Source organism: Schistocerca piceifrons, chromosome 2, assembly GCF_021461385.2.
Source record: "Schistocerca piceifrons isolate TAMUIC-IGC-003096 chromosome 2, iqSchPice1.1, whole genome shotgun sequence".
Taxonomy (NCBI): Eukaryota; Metazoa; Arthropoda; class Insecta; order Orthoptera; family Acrididae; genus Schistocerca; species Schistocerca piceifrons.
The window spans coordinates 203,259,590-203,278,488 of record NC_060139.1 but is presented as its reverse complement, the minus strand read 5'-3'; the positions used below and the strand labels follow the sequence as shown (position 1 = coordinate 203,278,488).

The window sequence follows — 18,899 nt, the reverse complement described above, 5'->3', positions numbered from 1 at the left end:
ATCGGAACAGAAAAAAAAACATTTCGTCCACGGCGAATTCATTAGAGTCCGAGCACAAGCTCCGATAGGGAAGAATGCAGAATTTTCCTCAAGCGATTTAGGGAAACCACAGAAAACATAAATCTGGATGGCCAGTCGTGGATTTGAGCCACTGGAGTCTCTAATGCGAGTCTAGTTTCTTACCACTCCGTTACCTCGTTGGTGAATTGAGCTATAAAGAGGCAAAATCACGGTAGTGCGCGAAGTACGGTCCACTGAACACCGTAAGATGCCTTGCAGAGTACGGAGAGAAATGCGGACTTCAGGAAGGAATACCAGTCGAAGACGAACATTTTGTTGAGGCCAATGAATTGTTTTCTGACGCAGACCACTCGCTGCTCTCGCTACTGTTTACTGCTGCTGCCATCTCAAGAGTGGGTCAACGACCAGGGAGCAGAGTCATAGAAATGGGCAAAAGTGGGTCGTCTTTTGAATTAGGATCGCAGAGCGTTAGCACGACAGCGGAAGGAGAAGGTTGTTTTCGATGTTGAGGTATTTAGCTCATCTGATGACGTGAGACACGAAGCCACGACATGCAGTGTCTAGGGCCTAATATAAGAAAGAGACAGCGCAAGGGCTGGCAACCAGTTCACTGCTGCATTCGACGAAAGTTGCCGCCATGCTTCGTCATTCAATCGCCGCTTTCCTGCTTCTGGCTACGTGCAAAGGTATCACATTTTATACACACACTGTTTCGAACAGTTTTACACCGTAATCAGATTCTTCTTGCTACCCAGATTCAGTCTTTTCATTTTAGCGTAGCTATTACAGCTTAGTTGGGCACTTATCTGATCCTTGTCGTGTCTGTACTTTTACCCTTTACTGGCAACTGAGCAGTAACTCATTACTCCAATAGTTCAGTCCACGCCACATCGTGTTGCGGCACCTCTACGTGTTTGCTGGGGTCCTATACGATATTAGGCAGGTGTACCACTTTCATTAGCTCTTCAGTGTATATTACCATAAACTCTAAAAACTACACATGTAAACCTTTACATAACTTGTTTGTTGATTCCTATGACCCGTTTAAAAAATGTTAATTTTATTGTCTTTTTATAAAACATCCGTCATAATGTCTTTTGTTGGTTACACATGATGTTTTTAAGAATAATAATTACGTTAAGCCGATACCCACCATGGGTATTATACACGAATTGGGCTAGCCTTTCAACAGCTTTTCCGTAACGACATTAGAGTTTTGATGGGGTTCTTGTTTCTTTGGTTATTTCAATCTTATTCGGTGAGATGGTCAACATTAATGTTACTTAGTATTATTTATATTAAACCCGATAGAACCAAACGTCTGTAGACAGTTACTGTAGCGTTTTATCTAATATTGCCACAATACTTATTGCTAAGCAATTTAATTTGTACATTAACGCATTTTTAATTCTCAGAATCAACACTTCGGTTTATAATTCAAAAGTTTCAGGATTAACAGAAATCCTGAAGCTGTTTTTCAGTAGAACTGTTCAAGAACTATATGTGGGTATTACAGATGTCGATATATCGTCAGTGTCAATGAAATTCACCAACAGCCGTGACAATTAAGCTGTCATTTTATTTCATTTTGAAGGCTACCAGTTTCAGCATTTCACTATGCCATCTTCAGACCCCGTATGCATCTCCTTAAATGTCCACCTTTTTGCAGTTTCTTCAGTTTTAATCTGCAGTTCATAACCAATAGATCGTGGTCAGAGTCCACATCTGCCCCTGGAAATGTCTTACAATTCAAAACCTGGTTACTAAGTCTCTGTCTTACCATTATATAATCTATATGAAACCTTCCAGTGACTCCAGACCTCTTCTATGTATACAACCTTCATTCATGATTCTTGAACCAAGTGTTAGCAATGTTTAAGTTATGCTCTGTGCAAAAGTCTACCAGGCGGCTTCCTCTTTCATTCTTTACCCCCGTTCCATATTAATCTACTACTTTTCCCTCTCTTCCTTTTCCTACTGTCGAATTCCAGTCACCCATGAGTATTAAATTTTCCTCTCCCTTCACTATCTGAATAATTTTTTTTATCTCATCATACATTTCATCAATCTCTTTGTCATCTGCGGAGCTAGTTGGTATATGAACTTGTACTGCTGTGGTAGGCGTGGGCTTCGTGTCTGTCTTTTCTATAATAATGCGTTCATTGTGCTGTTTGTAGTAGCTTACCCGCGTTCCTATTTTTTATTCATTATTAAACCTACTCCTGCAATACCCCTATTTGATTTTGTATTTATAACCCTGTATTCACCTGACTAGAAGTCTTGTTCCTCCTGCCACCGACCTTCACTATTTCCCACTATATCTAACTTTAACCTTTCCATTTCCCTTTTTAAATATTCTAACATACCTGCCCGATTAAGGGATCTGGCATCCCGCTCTCCGATCCGTAGAACGCCAGTTTCCTTTCTCCTGACAACGACATCCTCCTGAGTAGTGCCCGCCCGGAGATCCGAATGGGGGACTATTTTACCTCCAGAATATTTTACACAAGACGACACCATCATCATTAAGCCATACAGTAAAGCTACATGCCCTCGGGAAAAAATTACGGCTGTAGTTTCCCCTTGCTTTCAGCGGTTCGCAGTACCAGCAGAGCAAGCCCGTTTTGGTTAATGTTACAAGGCCAGATCAGTCAATCATCCAGACTGTTGCCCCTGAAACTACTGAAAAGGCTGCTGCCCCTCTTCAGGACCAACACGTTTGTCTGGCCTAACCTAACCTAAACGAACCTAACCTCTCAACAGATACCCCTCGATCGTGGTTGCACCTATGGTACGGCGGCTATCTGTATCGCTGAGGCAAGCAGCCTGCTCACCAACGGCAAGGTCCATGGTTCATCGGGGGGGGGGGGGGGGGGGGGGTATACTGTTAAAAAAAACGAAGTATGAAAGGTCTCCATTATTTATTCATGACCCATGGGCTTGCACGATGAGGTTGCTTTCGTGCCTCAGCAATACAGACAGCCGTACCGTTGCTGTAACCACGACGGAGCGGTACTTGTGCGACACATTATTTATTTTTTATTTATTTTGCTGTTAACTGCTCTACAGGGTCATTAACAAGCAATATCTTACTATAAAAAACAACAGAATTCTTGTAAAATACATTGAAAAATATCTTAGATTTGGAACTTAGGTCCAGAATATTTTCGCATTAAAAGTAGAATATGTATATGAACGCGTGGCATCTGTTCTTTCGGTCATGACCGGAAGAAGAGATTCGCCTCGATGGGCAATGAATCTACGACATTCAGTTCGGATGCACAATTACGTTCGACCTTCTGCGGGAACCTTTAAGTAGCGAGCATAGAGGACATGAACAGGGCTGCGGATAGGTGGCGCTGTGTGGGAATGCGTACCGATATAATCCACGCATCTGCGATAAGCATTGTGTCCGGGTGGTGCAGTGGTTAAAGAAACAGCCTAGCAAGTTGGAGATCCCGGTCCGAACACATTTTCATCCGTCGGCGCTGATTCCACATAAAGTGCCGATGCAGCTGACATCAGTAGTTCCTTTAGTTTGCCTTCCCTTCTCCTCCTCTCCCACTCCCCCCTCCAACTTCAATTAACTTTAAAGTACGTAGTTAAATATGGGTTAATACATTTGCGAAACACATCAGTTCAAGGGATATGACATGCGCCAGAACTAAATTCACTTATAATAAGGAATCAGACAATTACGCCGATGAACAGACACTGGCGGTGAAACAAATCTTCTGCCACTAGGGTTTGTACCCGCCATCTTCTGTCGACCTCTACCGCAAAAACTTTCGCCAATGGTCCCAGCTACTGTCAGTGCAAGCTTCATATACCTCTTTCCAATTCCAAAACATTTATTTTAGGCCTGAACATAGCAAAAATAAGTTATACAAGTAAACTCATTGAACTGCAATCCAGCAATATAATTTCGTGCAAATTTTTTGAAAAGCTAGTTTTATTATAAATTACGTGTCGCACAATAATATAACTTTGTAGGTACATTATGTTGTATGTGTGGATAGTACAGGGTAGTAATTATTGAACTATATGAAATAAAACCGCCATACCTTCCGAACGGTTTGCGTTAGGACGTCCAAACTGCACGGTTGGCCGCGGAGCATGATGGGAATTAGTAGGCGCAGCTCACTCGCCTTGTAGTTGGTCATTTTCATGTGAAAATGCCACGGTAAAGCGTGCCTGAGCGTATAGCACTTGAGAAGGCCTACTATGAGAGCAATAACAGCCCAACTACGGTTCAAAGGAAGTTTGCGACCGAGTTCATGCTGAAGACAACCGGTTCAAGTGTGCTAACAATCAGGAATTTGATTCGCAAGTTTGAGAGAACGGGTAGTGTTCGTGATGACAGTGTTGGCAACGTCGGTGTCCAAAAATGGTGAAAGGCCTGAAAACATCGAGAAGACACGCGCTGCGTTTCAAACCAGCCCCAAGAAATCGATCAGACGAGTTGCACAACAGGTGGGAATCAACCAGGAGACACTGCGACAAATTGTTGTTGAACATCTGCAGCTCTTCCTACACAAAGTTCAAACCCATCAGCCATTAAGCCCCTGGGTCATGGAACAGGGGTTGTGTTTCGCCATTACTATGGTCCACAGAATTTCCGAACAGAATTTGATGTGAATGTGGTTTGGTTAACGACGGAGCCCATTTTTATTTGGATGGGCTCATCAATAAGCAAAATTGCCGCATCCAGCGAACTGACAATTCACATTTCGCGATGGAGAAGTCTCTTCACTCTCAACGGGTGACCGTGTGATGTGGAATGTCCAATCACAGAATAGCAGTTGCGATATTCCTTGATGGCACGGTGGCACGATGCGTAAAGGTTTTGGAAGATGATTTCATCTCCAGTATTCAAAGTGACCCTGATTTCGACAACGTGTGGTTCATGCAATACAGAGCTCGACCCCAGCAGGAGAGTGACGTCCTGGACGGGCACTTTGGGGACCGCATTCTAGCTCTGGGGTACCCAGAGGACCCTGGAATGGGCCACGAATTGCCGCCATATTCTCCGGATCTGAACACATGCGACCCCTTTTTGTGGGGCTATATTAAAGACAAGGTGTACAACAATAACTTCAAAACCATTACTGAGCTGAAAATATTCGTTCGGGAGGTCATCGACATCATCGACGTTCCGACACTTCAGAGGCTCACGCAAAGTTTCGCTATCCGTCTGCACCACATCATCACTAATGATGAGCAGGCATATCGAACGTGTCATAAGCTAAATCCGAATATCTGTAGTGACGTTTACACGTTTTGTCACCCCATCCATAGTCCCATACTCAGGATATGAACAAAGGGGAGAGGATGTAGGATTCCTGCATCGCCACTCATGTCAAAGTCTAGTGGAGATGGTATGCCAGTGCTTTTCTCCGGCTTGTTATGAAGTGTTTGTGTGTATCTGCGTGATATGGATGACTGTGGTGAGTGTGTATACAGTGTAGTGTTGGTTTTGTGTTGTCGTAGATGAAAACCTTATAGCCAACTGCTCTCGAATAACACGAAGAGGACCGCCGAGCTTGACGTTCCCATCCGACTAACGGGTCACTATCAACAGTGTCACAGGCCCTCACGTCTCACTGCAGAGACGTTTGGAGCTTAATCCAGGACTTTGGCACAAAGACATCATCAGGAACTCTACACAGCTACCTCCCTTTCCCTTGCTGGCCAAATACTGGCAGTGAAAATTTCATACGCCATCAGGATTCGAACCGAATTACCTCCAAGTCAAACGACACTGCACACTTGTGCTTTAGCGACCCCAGCTATGGAGGTGGGACGTATATGTGGAGACTGTCTATAAAATGAGTCGCAAATAGAACCAGTAGTAAAGAAATAGCAAATTAAAACGTCATGCTTGATGCTAAAGTGCTACAGCATGAAGAGCGAACGTTTAGTAAGCGATAAACCGTTTTAATTTAATTACCTAATGGATCCGTGAGCGATAAAAAGTTTAGAAAATGTTTGAAATTATGTATAGACTTAGTTGTAACTCGCAAAATGCTCTCATCCTCAAATACTGGGTGAGTGTAGTCTGGGTAATTTACGCACCACGAATTATGCTGCCACAAGACACACACACACACACACACACACACACACACACACATATTATATGGGTGGTCCATTGATCGTGACCGGGCCAAATATCTCACGAAATAAGCGTCAAACGAAAAAACTAAAAATAACGAAACTTGTCTAGCTTGAAGAGGGAAACCAGATGGCGCTATGGTTGGCCCGCTAGATGGCGCTGCCATAGGTCAAACGGATACCAACTGCGTTTTTATAAATAGGAACCCCCATTTTTTATTACATATTCGTGTAGTATGTAAAGAAATAAGAATGTTTTCGTTGGACCACTTTTTTCGGTTTGTGATGGATGGCGCTGTAATAGTCACAAACATATGGCTCACAATTTTAGACGAACAGTTGGCAACAGGTAGGTTTTATAAATTAAAATACAGAACGTAGGTACGATTAAACATTTTATTTCGGTTGTTCCAATGTGATACATGTACCTTTCTGAACTTATTTCTGAGAACGCATGCTGTTACAGCGTGGTCACCTGTAAATACCACATTCATGCAATAAATGCTCAAAATGATGTCCGTCAACCTCAATGCATTTGGCAATAGGTGTAACGACATTCCTCTCAACAGCGAGTAGTTCGCCTTCCGTAATGTTCGCACATGCATTGACAATGCACTGACGCATGTTGTCAGGCGTTGTCTGTGGATCACGATGGCAAATATCTTTCAACTTTCCCCACAGAAAGAAATCCTGGGCCGTCAGGTTGAACGTGCGGGCCATGGTATGGTGCTTCGACGACCAGTCCACCTGTCATGAAACAGGCTACTCAATACCGCTTCAACCGCACGCGAGCTATGTGCCAGACATCCATCATGTTGGAAGTACATCGCCATTATATCATGCAGTGAAACATCTTTTAGTAACATCGGTAGAACATTGCGTAGGAAATCAGCATACATTGCACCATTTAGATTGCCATCGATAAAATGGGGAACAATTATCCTTCCTCCCATAATGCCGCACCATACATTAACCCGGCAAGGTCGCTGATGTTCCACTTGTTGCAGCCATCGTGGATTTTCCGTTGCCCAATAGTGAATATTATGCCGGTTTACGTTACCGCTGTTGGTGAATGACGCTTCGTCGCTAAATAGAATGCGTGCAAAAAATCTGTCATCGTCCCGTAGTCTCTCTTGTGTCCAGTGGCAGAACTGTACTCGAAGTTCAAAGTCGTCGCCATGCAATTCCTGTTGCATAGAAATATGGTACGGGTGCAATCGATGTTGATGTAGCATTCTCAACACCGATGTTTTTGAGATTCCCGATTCTCGCGCAATTTGTCTGCTACTGATGTTCGGATTAGCCACGACAGCAGCTAAAACACGTTCTTGGAAATCATCATTTGTAGCAGGTCGTGGTTGACGTTTCACATGTGGCTGAACACTTCCTGTTTCGTTAAATCACGTAACTATCCGACGAACGGTCCGTAGACTTGGATGATGTCGTCCAGGATACCGAGAAGCATACATAGCACACACCCTTTGGGCATTTTGATCACAATAGCCATACATCAACACGATATCGACCTTTTCCGCAATTGGAAAACAGTCCATTTTAACACGGGTAATGTATCACGAAGCAAATACCGTTCGCACTGGCGGAATGTTACGTGATACCACGTACTTATACGTTTGTGACTATTACAGCGCCATCTATCACAAAGCGAAAAAAGTGGTCCAACTAAAACATTCATATTTCTTTACGTACTACACGAATATGTAATAAAAATGGGGGTTCCTATTTAAAATAAAAAACGTAGTTGATATCTGTTTGACCTATGGCAGCGGTATCTATCAGGCCAACCATAGCGCCATGTGGTTTCCCCCCTCAAGCTAGACGAGTTTCGTTCTTTGTAGTTTTTTCGTTTAATGCCTATTTCTTGAGATATTTGGCCCGGTCACTATCAATGGACCACCCTGTATATGTATATACATATACTTCGTAAGTATATCAGATGTCTTATTGTGTTACACCTATAACGTCAGATTATACCCCAGCAGTTTAAATTTTTAAATTCGCTCAATAAATACGTGAAATGCCGAAAATAACTTTTTGTTACCCATCGAAGCCGTAATACAGGCAATCTGTGGCTGGGATTGGTGATCGGGTGACCATTTTAGCCGTTGTAACTTGAAATACTGACGAACCTCTTTACCCTACATTAAATGTACTCGCAACTGCGATTATGGACAACCATCAACTGTAGAATGGAAAGACGGCAATTAAAACTCTGGCACCGAGCGAGGTGGTGCAGTGGTTAGACACTGGACTCGCATTCGGGAGGACGACGGTTCAATCCCGCGTCCGGCCATCTTGATTTAGGTTTTCCGTAATTTCCCTTAATCACTCCAGGCAAATGCCGGGATGGTTCCACTGAAAGGGCACGGCCGACTTCCTTCCCTAATCCGATGAGACCGATGACCACGCTGTCTGGTCTCCTTCCCCAAAACAACCAACCAAAACTTTGGCAGACCGGGGCTCGATCCCGTTCTTCTCACTTATCACGAGCGGTCGCCTTACTATTTGGCTATTCATGCAGAATCACGGCCACACCCAAACTTCCACCTGTTGTCAGCCATGCGTCTGCAGCCCGTACTTGTACATCCATTGTGAGTATTCCGGTAAAGGTGAGACATTTTACTTGAAAGTCACTTGCCCGGTATCGGCGGACAAACACGATGTTGCAGTGTCTGTTATTCTGAATTATGATGCACAGTTGCTTTGGATATTATGCATTTCCATGGGAACAGGCGCTGCGGCGACTACAGCATTTATGAAACACGTAAAATGTATTCGCAATTACGAGTATGGATTACCATCAGCTGTAGAAGTTCCTTTGCTTCGTAATTCAAAATACGCAGGCACTGTAATATCGTGTTTATCCGCCGATACCGGGCAAGCGACTTTCAAGTAAAATGTCTCCCCTGTACGGACATGTACATAATGGATGTACGAGTACAGGTTATGGACACATATTTGACGACATATGGAAGTTTGGGGCTAGCCGTGAGTCGTGCACGGATAGCCAAATGCTGCCAGGACGGTAGCTCAGCGTGTTCGGTCAGAGAGGCGCTGACCTTCTGTAGTATAAAAAAATAAAAAAAAAAAAAAAACTGAGTAAAGGAATCAACGATCAAGTTGAACGGATGTCCTGTGACGTCCGCCCAGACCAAACGAACGAACATTACGGAAAAAGAAGAAAAAAAGGGCTAGCTACCCTCTGGAAAAAAAGAAAAAAAACTAACGCATCAACGAACAACCTGAACGGAGGTAATCGGACGTCCGCCCCGAACGAAGTCAACGAAAAATATAGAACAAAATTACATTAAAAAAAGGTAAGGCAACCGTTCGCGATGAGCGGGAAATCCGGGTTCGAGTCCCAGTCCGACACAAATTTTCGCTCTCGTCTTTCCATTCTACAGCTGATGACTGTCCATATTCGCAGTTGCGAATACATTTAATGTACTTCATAACGGCTATAGTCGCTGCACTGCCTGTTACTATGGACATGTGTGCGTATGCAAAGGAACCTCGTATCGTAATTCAGAATAACGTAGGCGCTGCAATATCGTAACTTCTTTGGCGTCTTTTACATCAATTGGCAAAGTAATGCAATAAATCTGTAAGTTACTTGGTACGCATCGATGCCAATGTTTATCTCATCTCTTCTCTTTAATGTCTGGGGCTCATCTTTTGAAAAGCATACAGAGAAACAGCTATGTGCTGTCTTGTTGAGAATTTTCTTCGCTAGAGACGCAGAAGCTGTCTGTTATTATGTCGCGAATTCGTGTTGCAGAAAATCTGAGAATAAATTTGAATGATAATAAGACTGTGCGGCTGCGACGGATATGGCGCAGAGGGTGCAGCATCCTCTCTGTGTGGAACGAACCGCCACAGAGATGTGACGATGACAGGCGGCAGTTTCCCGCTGTGGGGTAATAGACTTCTGCGTCAAGACTAGGCAAGCTCACAGTTGCAAGATTTGAAGTAGCAGAAAGTTCGATATTCAGTGGCGCGGGCTTTACTGTCTCTTTAAAAGATGGCGGATATCACGATACACTAAAAAATATTGACGTCATATGTGACATATATTAGACTTCCGTTTCGTATCTAGCAAACTGACATTCGCGAGACTGTCACTGGCAACTGATTCTCCGTTATTTTGAAGAGTTTCCAAAAAGGCGCACGGTACAACTGGCGCTCGGCTGAAATCGATCGATTTGGTTGTGGGGGTCTGTAGCGTAGCCTGTGTCTGGTTGTGAGTTGGGGAAACCAGCGAATGTTAATGCCTAATAAAAGTTGTGGTAACAGACTGATCCCAAGCGTTGTTCAATGTTCACGTTCGCTTTATGTTTTATCGGTAGTTGTACTCATTTTAGTTTTTCATCTGTTTTGCACTATGCGATGGTAAACGCATCTGTGTCAATCAGCCGTGTGGTATGATCTTTGGCGCCGACGCATACTGATAAAATTATTGGCCCTCTGCAGTGCACATTCTTACGACCTATTTGGCACACTGAACGGCACAGATAAATGACATATTGCGCTGCATACTTCAACTAAGTAACTAAATACAGGAAATAAATACTAACAGGTCGTTTTCGAACATTTTTATATGTCTCTTTTCATCCTCATTCCAGCCCCGACCGGCTTCCCACAGTATTTACATTCAAGAGGAAGTCATATTTATATCAACCGTGAATGATATCGCTCCAAGCATCCCTGACTTGAGCTATCACTCCTTTTCACTCCTAATGTCAGCTAAAGGGATGCTAAAGGTATCTTACTGTCTGTTCGACACAGCAATTTGTGCTTGCGCTAAGTTTCGTAGAAACTGCCTCAGGCGCTACAGAAATATATTGCTGCTGATGTCGTTGCTTTTGCATTCCCATCCCCACCTCCAACCCTCTGTCCCCCTCCCCAACCCCTCCCCCCGCCCGGCCATCAATGTGCCTAGTGACCCCGAAAGCTAAGGAATCAGTACTAATATCGGTTGTTTCTAATATTTTTACACTTCATGGTTTCTCACACTCATCCCAACCCTAGACGTGCTAGGGGTATGTTAACCAGAAGATATTTTATACAGCACAAACAACGGGTCTCGTATACACAACATTTCTTTGAAATTGCTCCAAAAGTTCTTGAGTTATGCATCTGTGTCACCACTTCTCCACCAGCAATCCCACCCATAACGTAGGCGGTTGTTAGCCACACACAGTGCTTCTTGCCAGACAGAAAGAGGTATGTGTAGCAAGTTGGATAAAAACTGGAATACACAGTTGAATGGATGTTTAGGATCCGAGAATAGTCTGAACTAGACAGAAATGTGCAGTTGTGTATTATGTTATGATGTTATGCAGTTCCCAAAGTTTCTGTAACCTATCAAATTCCGCCTTTACAAAACATTTCACTAAATTCTGTCAACAAAAATGAGGCACCTTGTGCCGAGGTGTGCCTACATCCGAAGTTTGTTTTTGAACTCCAGGTGCTAGGCATTGTCCTGTTGGAGGTGGTATGCCGTTGCCTTCTGCCACCTTTAAACTGACTTATCGAGCCAGTTGTAGAGGGGATCTGTAGTTTAACGTGAATAACGAACCACGGTGCAACCCAGCGCTTTGGACATCAGCAAATATTTCCAGATGTGACATAAGCGACAGATGAAAAAACTGAACGGCGATCGAACACAGGACCTTTAGATTTGTAGTCTGATACTTTCCCACTTTTTGTTCTTTTACCCTTAAGTTATTAAATATTTCTTCTTGAACTTGCGCCGACCAGTGTGGCCGAGCGGTTCTGGGCGCTACAGTCTGGAACCAAGCGAACGCTACGGCCGCAGGTTCGAATCCTGCCTCGGACATGGATGTGTGTGGTGTCCTTAAGTTAGTTAGGTTTAAGTAGTTCTAAGTTGTAGGGGACTGATGACCTCAGCAGTTAAGTCGCATAGTGCTCAGAGGCATTTTTTTTAAACTTAATTAAAAATTCCTGTTTCCTCCATTCCCAGACATAAATATTCTTTAGTGAAAAGTAACATAATCGGCGTCTACACTGAGTCACTGGGCCACACCCCTATATCGTACTTGGCAGAAGCAGTCAAGGCTGTATTGATCCTTGCTCGTAATTAGTTCCCAGTGACACGAGAGAGTGTGTGCTGTTGGTTACAGGGCTGAAGTACCCGCACTACGAGCAGGTGTTCCGCGACCCCGCCACCTACGACATGCTGTACAGCTCAGCGTCCGGCCCCATCAACGAGACGTGGTACTTCAACCGGAGGGTCAACCTCACCGCCCTCGTACTGCCCTCGCAGATTGTCAGCTACTGCCAGAGCGGTAACCAGTCAGCAGGTAAGGACTCCAACGTCTACCCGGACTGATCCGGCACTGTTCAGTTTTCTGTAATCCGATGTTCGAATACGCCAGTAACCCAATAACTGCATATAACTTCACAAGCCAAGATCGCTAACAAAGAATTTTATTGAATGACCGGTTTCGACAGAGCTATTCCGTCGGAACTTAAGCTTAAAATTTTTTACAACAAATTGTCCATCAGTGTTCCAAGTCGCTTCACACTGCATACGCACTTCCCACTACCATGAAGGTCGCTACACGTTGCCATGTCAAATATAGAAGTACTATGTACAAACGCAAACATAACTATATTGCAGCGATTATCACTGTCGATGTTCACCACCAGCTGGCAACTCCTTCATTTTTGTTTCACACGTTGGCAACTCATGCTGGTCATTCAATAAAATGATTTTTTAACGATCTTGACTTGTAAAGTTTTCTCCAATTATCATACATTGCAGATGGCTTCCATACAGACAATGTCAGGAATATATACCAGTAACTCACCTATCCCTGATTCTTTAAAAAACTGAAGTCCCATGTATGAAATAACTTCAGACAACTTTCTGCTTAACATATAAATTGACGTGTTCAATATTTTACGTTGAGCACGTAAATCCTTTATGGAAGAAAGCCCAAAACCCCTTCAATATTACAACGATATAGTTTTGCAGGTAGTTTCAGTAGTACATTTCGATACTGGCTGTAAGAGTTATTACAAGTAGAGTTTGTAATAAAGAAGTAGAAAACGAAAACGTCGTTCTGGATTGCATGAAAGCGAAAGTGCAGTAAGAAATAAACGTTTTATTCTTACATTATTTGGTAGGAGGTGTCAGTGAGAAATAATTTCGGAAAGATTTGAAAATATGTATCAAGTTCGTCGGAAGTCGCTTAGTGCTATGATTCTCAAATAATGGCTGAATATAGTCTGAGTAATCTGCACGCTACACGGCCTCTAGACATATACACAAACTTTCATTCTTGGCCTGTTATTATTTTAAACCTTTAACGTAAGGTTATCCATCTTAATGAATGGATTGTAATACCATTTTCAACTTTTAAATTTGGTCAATAACTAAATGAAGTACTAAGGGCCAAATTTTTTGAATCACACGCTTGCCGACGTCGTAATTTGTCATATAATAAGACACATATAATTACAAAATGCTTGATCACTTACTTGGAAAATTTATATATTTCCATTACTGTACCCGTGGTATAGGGGCAGCGTCTTTGATTAGTAACGTCCTCGGTCAGGCTATCGAAATCCGCCACCGCTTGAATTTTGACTAAATATCGTAAGCAATGGCGGCGAAGACATTCGGCATAAGAAGTCACCCTCATTCAGCCAACGTCCATGTCAAAGACGGTAGAGGCGCAGGCAGAGGTTCAGGGAATTCTTTTGTCCTTGGGATGGGAAACTGCTCCTAAAGGCGGAAGAATCAGCAATGATCACCGGCATGAGGCTGCATAAGACATTGGAAACCACTGTATTAAAGACGTGTAACGTGTATCACAGCACAGTTGGCCTGCAATAAAAAAAGTGTCATGATGATCTCTCCATTCGCAAAAGATTGCGTAACAACGAATCCTACTCCCGTTATACCGTTTTCTCCTGCTGTTATTTTACTCTCTATTCATTTGACTAGAAATCCTTGTCTTCTTTCCATTTAACAATCTGGCCTACAATGAATCAGAATGAAAATATATTCACTGAGGCTCGTGATACTCGGGTGATACCCGAACCCTACTCAAAACACTGCAGTGGAAGCGAACAGAATAAACTGCTACGTAGCGTAGCACAGCGGGAAGACGGACAGGCAAGCAAGCTTCCTTTAGCCTGCTCGGGTTGGTAGCACCTTGACTTGCATGGGGGTACAGCAGCCTGCCCGTTCTGCTGCTAGCCTGCGGCAGGCAAGTGTAGGCAGGTTACAAGTGGAATTCGTACACCTCTGTCCATAACAAAAACTTTTGATGACTTACCCAGTGATATAAAATGTCTAACAGATAGCAAAGTAAAATTTGACAACAAAACTAAAAAAGCTGCTCTTTGACAACTTCTGTTCTGTGAAGAATTTCTGTTACCGTAATGTGTAAAACTGTGGTTTCAAAGCTGGGAGTAATTACCTCCTGAGAGGTAAAATGAAATTTCCTGAGGGATAAAAACTAAACTATTCGATTTTGTGCAGTCACGAAACGAAATTAACTTTCAAAAGATCATCACTATTATAAAAATTTTGTAAGACTCTAACACTGGTTATGTAAGTTATCAATAAATTCTTTTTATCAATTAATAGCATTAATGCGGAGGAGGTTAAAGGTTGTCCCGTACATCGCTGATGATAAAAGTGGGACATATACGTAACAGTAGCTAGATGTCTAACGAAAATGTCCTCTCCAAGTTGGAGATAGTAACTGCAGTAGTCCAGAAAATGCACAATTCAGCAGTAACTACATATGGGGTACTATACTACTGTACACAGTGTTATTATTATTATTACCTCTTTTATTATTATTATAGTGGTTAGACATAAAGCTTTAACAGCCTGAAGGCGCCCAATTTCTGCCAGTTAAGAAGGACGGAGTGCAGCAATCAAGTGATTTACAAACCGTAAGTATAGTGCGCACGCCTGAAAACCTGTTTGATTTTAAATGTAGTTACAATGTGAAGGTCAAGCGAGCGCCGCAGTGGAGAAGAGTAATGAAAGGGAAACGTGGTTTGTAACCCGTTTGTAGCCTCACTGTGGATGGTTACTTTCCTTTTCTGAGAAGGAGTTGTGGGCAGCACGTGCGATACACCACGAATTCCTTCGTCAATCATTCTAACACACACACACACACACTCACACACACACACACACACACACACACACACACTAAGTATCATTCATCTTACATCATTTTAAAAATAAAAGTGTTCCAAGAAAAGCCTTTCATTCTACAGTTTAGTTAGTTGCTAAAGCTGGCGATAATTTGGTGAAGGGTGGAGGGGGTGGGGGCGAGGAACGGGGAGTGAGAGTGTGGGGATACTAGCTAATGTCCGAATGCACTCAGGAGTAATTGGTTTAAGAAGAGTTGGGAACCACTGCTGTAAAAGTTGGTGGGTAGGAATTATTAACTCGCGTCTGTAGATACTTTTTAAAAAAAGAAACAAAGAAAGATACGTTCAGCATGTAGCCATATTTAAAAATTAAGTTGTGATATGTACCTAAGAATGACTCGTTCCACATCATTGCGATTTATCGGGCAAATGACCCATGGAATATGAAACTACACTACTGGCCATTAAAATTGCTACACCACGAAGATGACGTGCTACAGATGCGAAATTTAACCGACAAGAAGAAGATGCTGTTATATAGAAATTATTAGTTTTTCAGAGCATTCATACAAGGTTGGCGCCGGTGGCGACACCTACAACGTGTTAGCATGAGGAAAGTTTCCAACCGATTTTCATACAAAAACAGCACTTGACCGGCGTTGCCTGGTGAAACGTTGGTGTGATGCCTCATGTAAGGAGGAGAAATGCGTACCAACACGTTTCCGACGTTGATAAATGTCGGATTGTAGCCTATCGCGATTGCGGTTTATCGTACCGCGACATTGCTGTTCGCGTCGGTCGAGATCCAATGACTGTTAGCAGAATATGGAATCGGTGGGTTCAGGAGGGTCATACGGAACGCCGTACTGGATCCCAACGGCCTCGTTTCACTAGCAGCCGAGATGACAGGCATCTTATCCGCATGGCAGTAACGGATCGTGCAGCTACGTCTCGATTCCTGAGTCAACAGATGGGGACGTTTGCAAGACAGCAACCATCTGCACGAACAATTAGGCGACGTTTGCAGCAGCACGGACTATCAGCTCGGAGACCATGGCTGCGGTTACCCGTGACGCTGCATCACAGACAGGAGCGCCTGCTATGGTGTACTCAACGACGAACTGGCTGCACGAATGGCAAAACGTCATTTTTTCGGATGAATCAAGGTTCTGTTTACAGCATGATGATGGTCGCGTCCATGTCTGACGACATCGCGGTGAACGCACATTGGAAGCATGGGCAGCTGTACCTGTACACGCCATCCAAGCTCTGTTCGACTCAATGCCCAGGCGTATCAAGGCCGTTATTACGGCCAGAGGTGGTTGCTCTGGGTACTGATTTCTCAGGATCTACGCACCTAGATTGTGTGAAAATGTAATCACATGTCAGTTCTAGTATAATATATTTGTCCGATGAATACCCGTTTATCATCTGCATTTCTTCTTGGTGTAACAGTTTTAATGGCCAGTAGTGTAACTAGCTGTAGGAATTGTGACAGTTTTGTATTAAGGACTGTCAACTGCAGTGACAAATACGGATACCCTCGTTGGTATGAGTCTGTTGAATCCGCCTGTTGCTGTATAGGTTCCTGGGCTAAGTCACCTTACGCGGAGGATCTGGAAGTTCGCGTCTACGAGAGCAACCAGATGTCGGCCGCTGGCAGGCGGCTGGTGGCGGTGGGCAGGTACCTGGGGAACGCGACCTCTGGCGAGGAGCTGAGGGTCACGTTGGTGTCGGCGGCGGCGGCGGACGCCAAAGTGAACGCTTACAGCAGCCTCCAGCCGCAGCCACCCACCATGGCCGCCTACAATGGCACCAGCGGCAGTCCCAGCTACATCGTCAGTGTCGCCTTCAAGAACTCCGGGCTGTACCCCTGGTACCTGCGGCGCGACCTCGCCACGCTGTCGCCGCTTACCGAGATAAACAACGAGCAAGGATTCGTCATCGGACTCGCCTTTGTGCTTGTGTGAGGGACCTATCTTATTCCTACTGTAGTTGGGGCAGACGCCAGGGAAACGGCCTATCAGTCATACGTAAGTCGTTTAGCTGAGTCAACACAGTGAGGTTCCGCTAAGAAAAAGTTATCGCAGTACATAAGACAAACAATGTGCAAATAAATGAGCAGCAACTGTGTCAACAATAAAAGGTTTAAAATAAATTATCTACAAAAACATAACTATTTCTTTCTGAAAGATAGTTCCTGGGTTTTCCGTAGAAATTCTTCTTACAAGGTGATGGGGAAATAAATTTAGGAATTTTGAAATTTTTGAAGTCTGCAAGGTAGGAGACGAGGTGCTGGCAGAATTGAAGGTGTGAAGATTGGTAGTGAGTCCTGCTTGGGTAGCTCAGACGGTAGAGCACTTGCTCGTGAAAGTCTCTGTCCGGCTCACAGTTTTAATCTGCCAGGAACTTTAAAATTTACGAATATTTAGTACTGCTTATAATATCGACAATCGTCTTCTGGTATCTCTTGAAGGTTGTATTTCCAGATAGCTACAGGAGTTTCTATACAACTGTAATCAAATATTTGCTTCCAGATCTGTAATGTAGTTCAAGCAATTTGGTAACTGGTGAAAAAATAAATGTACAGGATGTCCGTAATTAAAGCTCCAGTTTCAAAAGGCTGTAGAAAGAGAACCACTGGTCAGAGGGACGTCAAATTTGAACAGGAGGATGCAGAGCGAAACGTCATGGAACAAAAAAAGTTTAACAAAAATTTGATCGATAGGTGCACACTAACAGACGCACGGCACTCGGCTGTTCCTCTGTTTGTATGCGAGACGCCCAAAACGACTGTCTCCACGAAGCATCTCGTGCTGCTGGTAAGGCTCTTTTACAAGAACAGTGACTGTGCGCCAGTAGCCTTGCAGAAGTTCCGGACACTCAGGGGGTATGAAAAGAGCTTTGTTTCCGACGTCTGCTAAGGTTCTGAAGAAAATGATTACAAAATTCGAAAAGACAGGTTAGTTTAGTGTAACGTGGCAGCGGAAGGAAAGTAGTTGATCCAATGTCCGTCGAAGATGTGGCCACAGCAGTGCAGGAGAGGTCGGTCGATGGTGTGTATATATACAATGCCCGGGGAATCGCCCGCACGTTGGACAAGCCTGCGAGCACGATGCATAAAATCCTACGAAACACCCTGCTATCCTCACGTAGTTACCCAGGTTCAGGAGTTGCTTCCTGCTGACCTGCCATCAAGACAAACGTTCGCTCTGGAATTTCTTGCTCGCATGGAAATGTACAATGAGCGACCACGCAGCATTCTGTGGACAGATGAACTTCATTTCCGTCTCCAAGGAGATGTCAATAAGCAGAATTGCAGAATATGGGTAACGGAAAATCCACACGCACATCAACCGGTACCATTTGATTCTGCAAAGATGACTATGGTGTGCAAGTTGACGGCGTCATTTATCGTAGGACCGTGTTCTTTCGAGTAGATGAATCCTAGGGGTCCTGTTACCTGACCGAGCGAGGTGGCGCAGTGGTTAGACACTGGACTCGCATTCGGGAGGACGACAGTTCAATCCCGCGTCCGGCCATCCTGATTTAGGTTTTCCGTGATTTCCTTAAATCGCTCCAGGCAAATGCCGGGATGA

The 18,899-nt window shown here is 43.8% G+C and overlaps 2 protein-coding genes across 2 annotated transcripts in view; one reads left to right on the top strand and one right to left on the bottom strand.

Moving 5' to 3' along the window:
* Nucleotides 1–18,899, bottom strand: part of LOC124774910 (adenylyl cyclase 78C-like) — a 723,787-nt gene that overhangs the window by 315,447 nt on the left and 389,441 nt on the right. The gene's annotated exons all lie outside the window — the stretch shown is intronic.
* On the top strand, nt 627–17,427 carry LOC124774911. Its single transcript, XM_047249585.1, has 3 exons — nt 627–707; nt 12,297–12,476; nt 16,885–17,427. The coding sequence occupies exons 1-3, from the start codon at nt 659–661 to the stop codon at nt 17,268–17,270; spliced, it is 615 nt and encodes a 204-aa protein (XP_047105541.1). The 5' UTR covers nt 627–658; the 3' UTR covers nt 17,271–17,427.

Bases quoted from the DNA above. Each gene is read 5' to 3' on its own strand.
- LOC124774911 (XM_047249585.1), top strand. From the start codon at position 659: ATGCTTCGTCATTCAATCGCCGCTTTCCTGCTTCTGGCTACGTGCAAA. The intron at 708-12,296 runs GTATCACATTTT...TGTTGGTTACAG, and splicing joins GCTTCTGGCTACGTGCAAAG to GGCTGAAGTACCCGCACTAC. The intron at 12,477-16,884 runs GTAAGGACTCCA...GTTGCTGTATAG, and splicing joins GAGCGGTAACCAGTCAGCAG to GTTCCTGGGCTAAGTCACCT.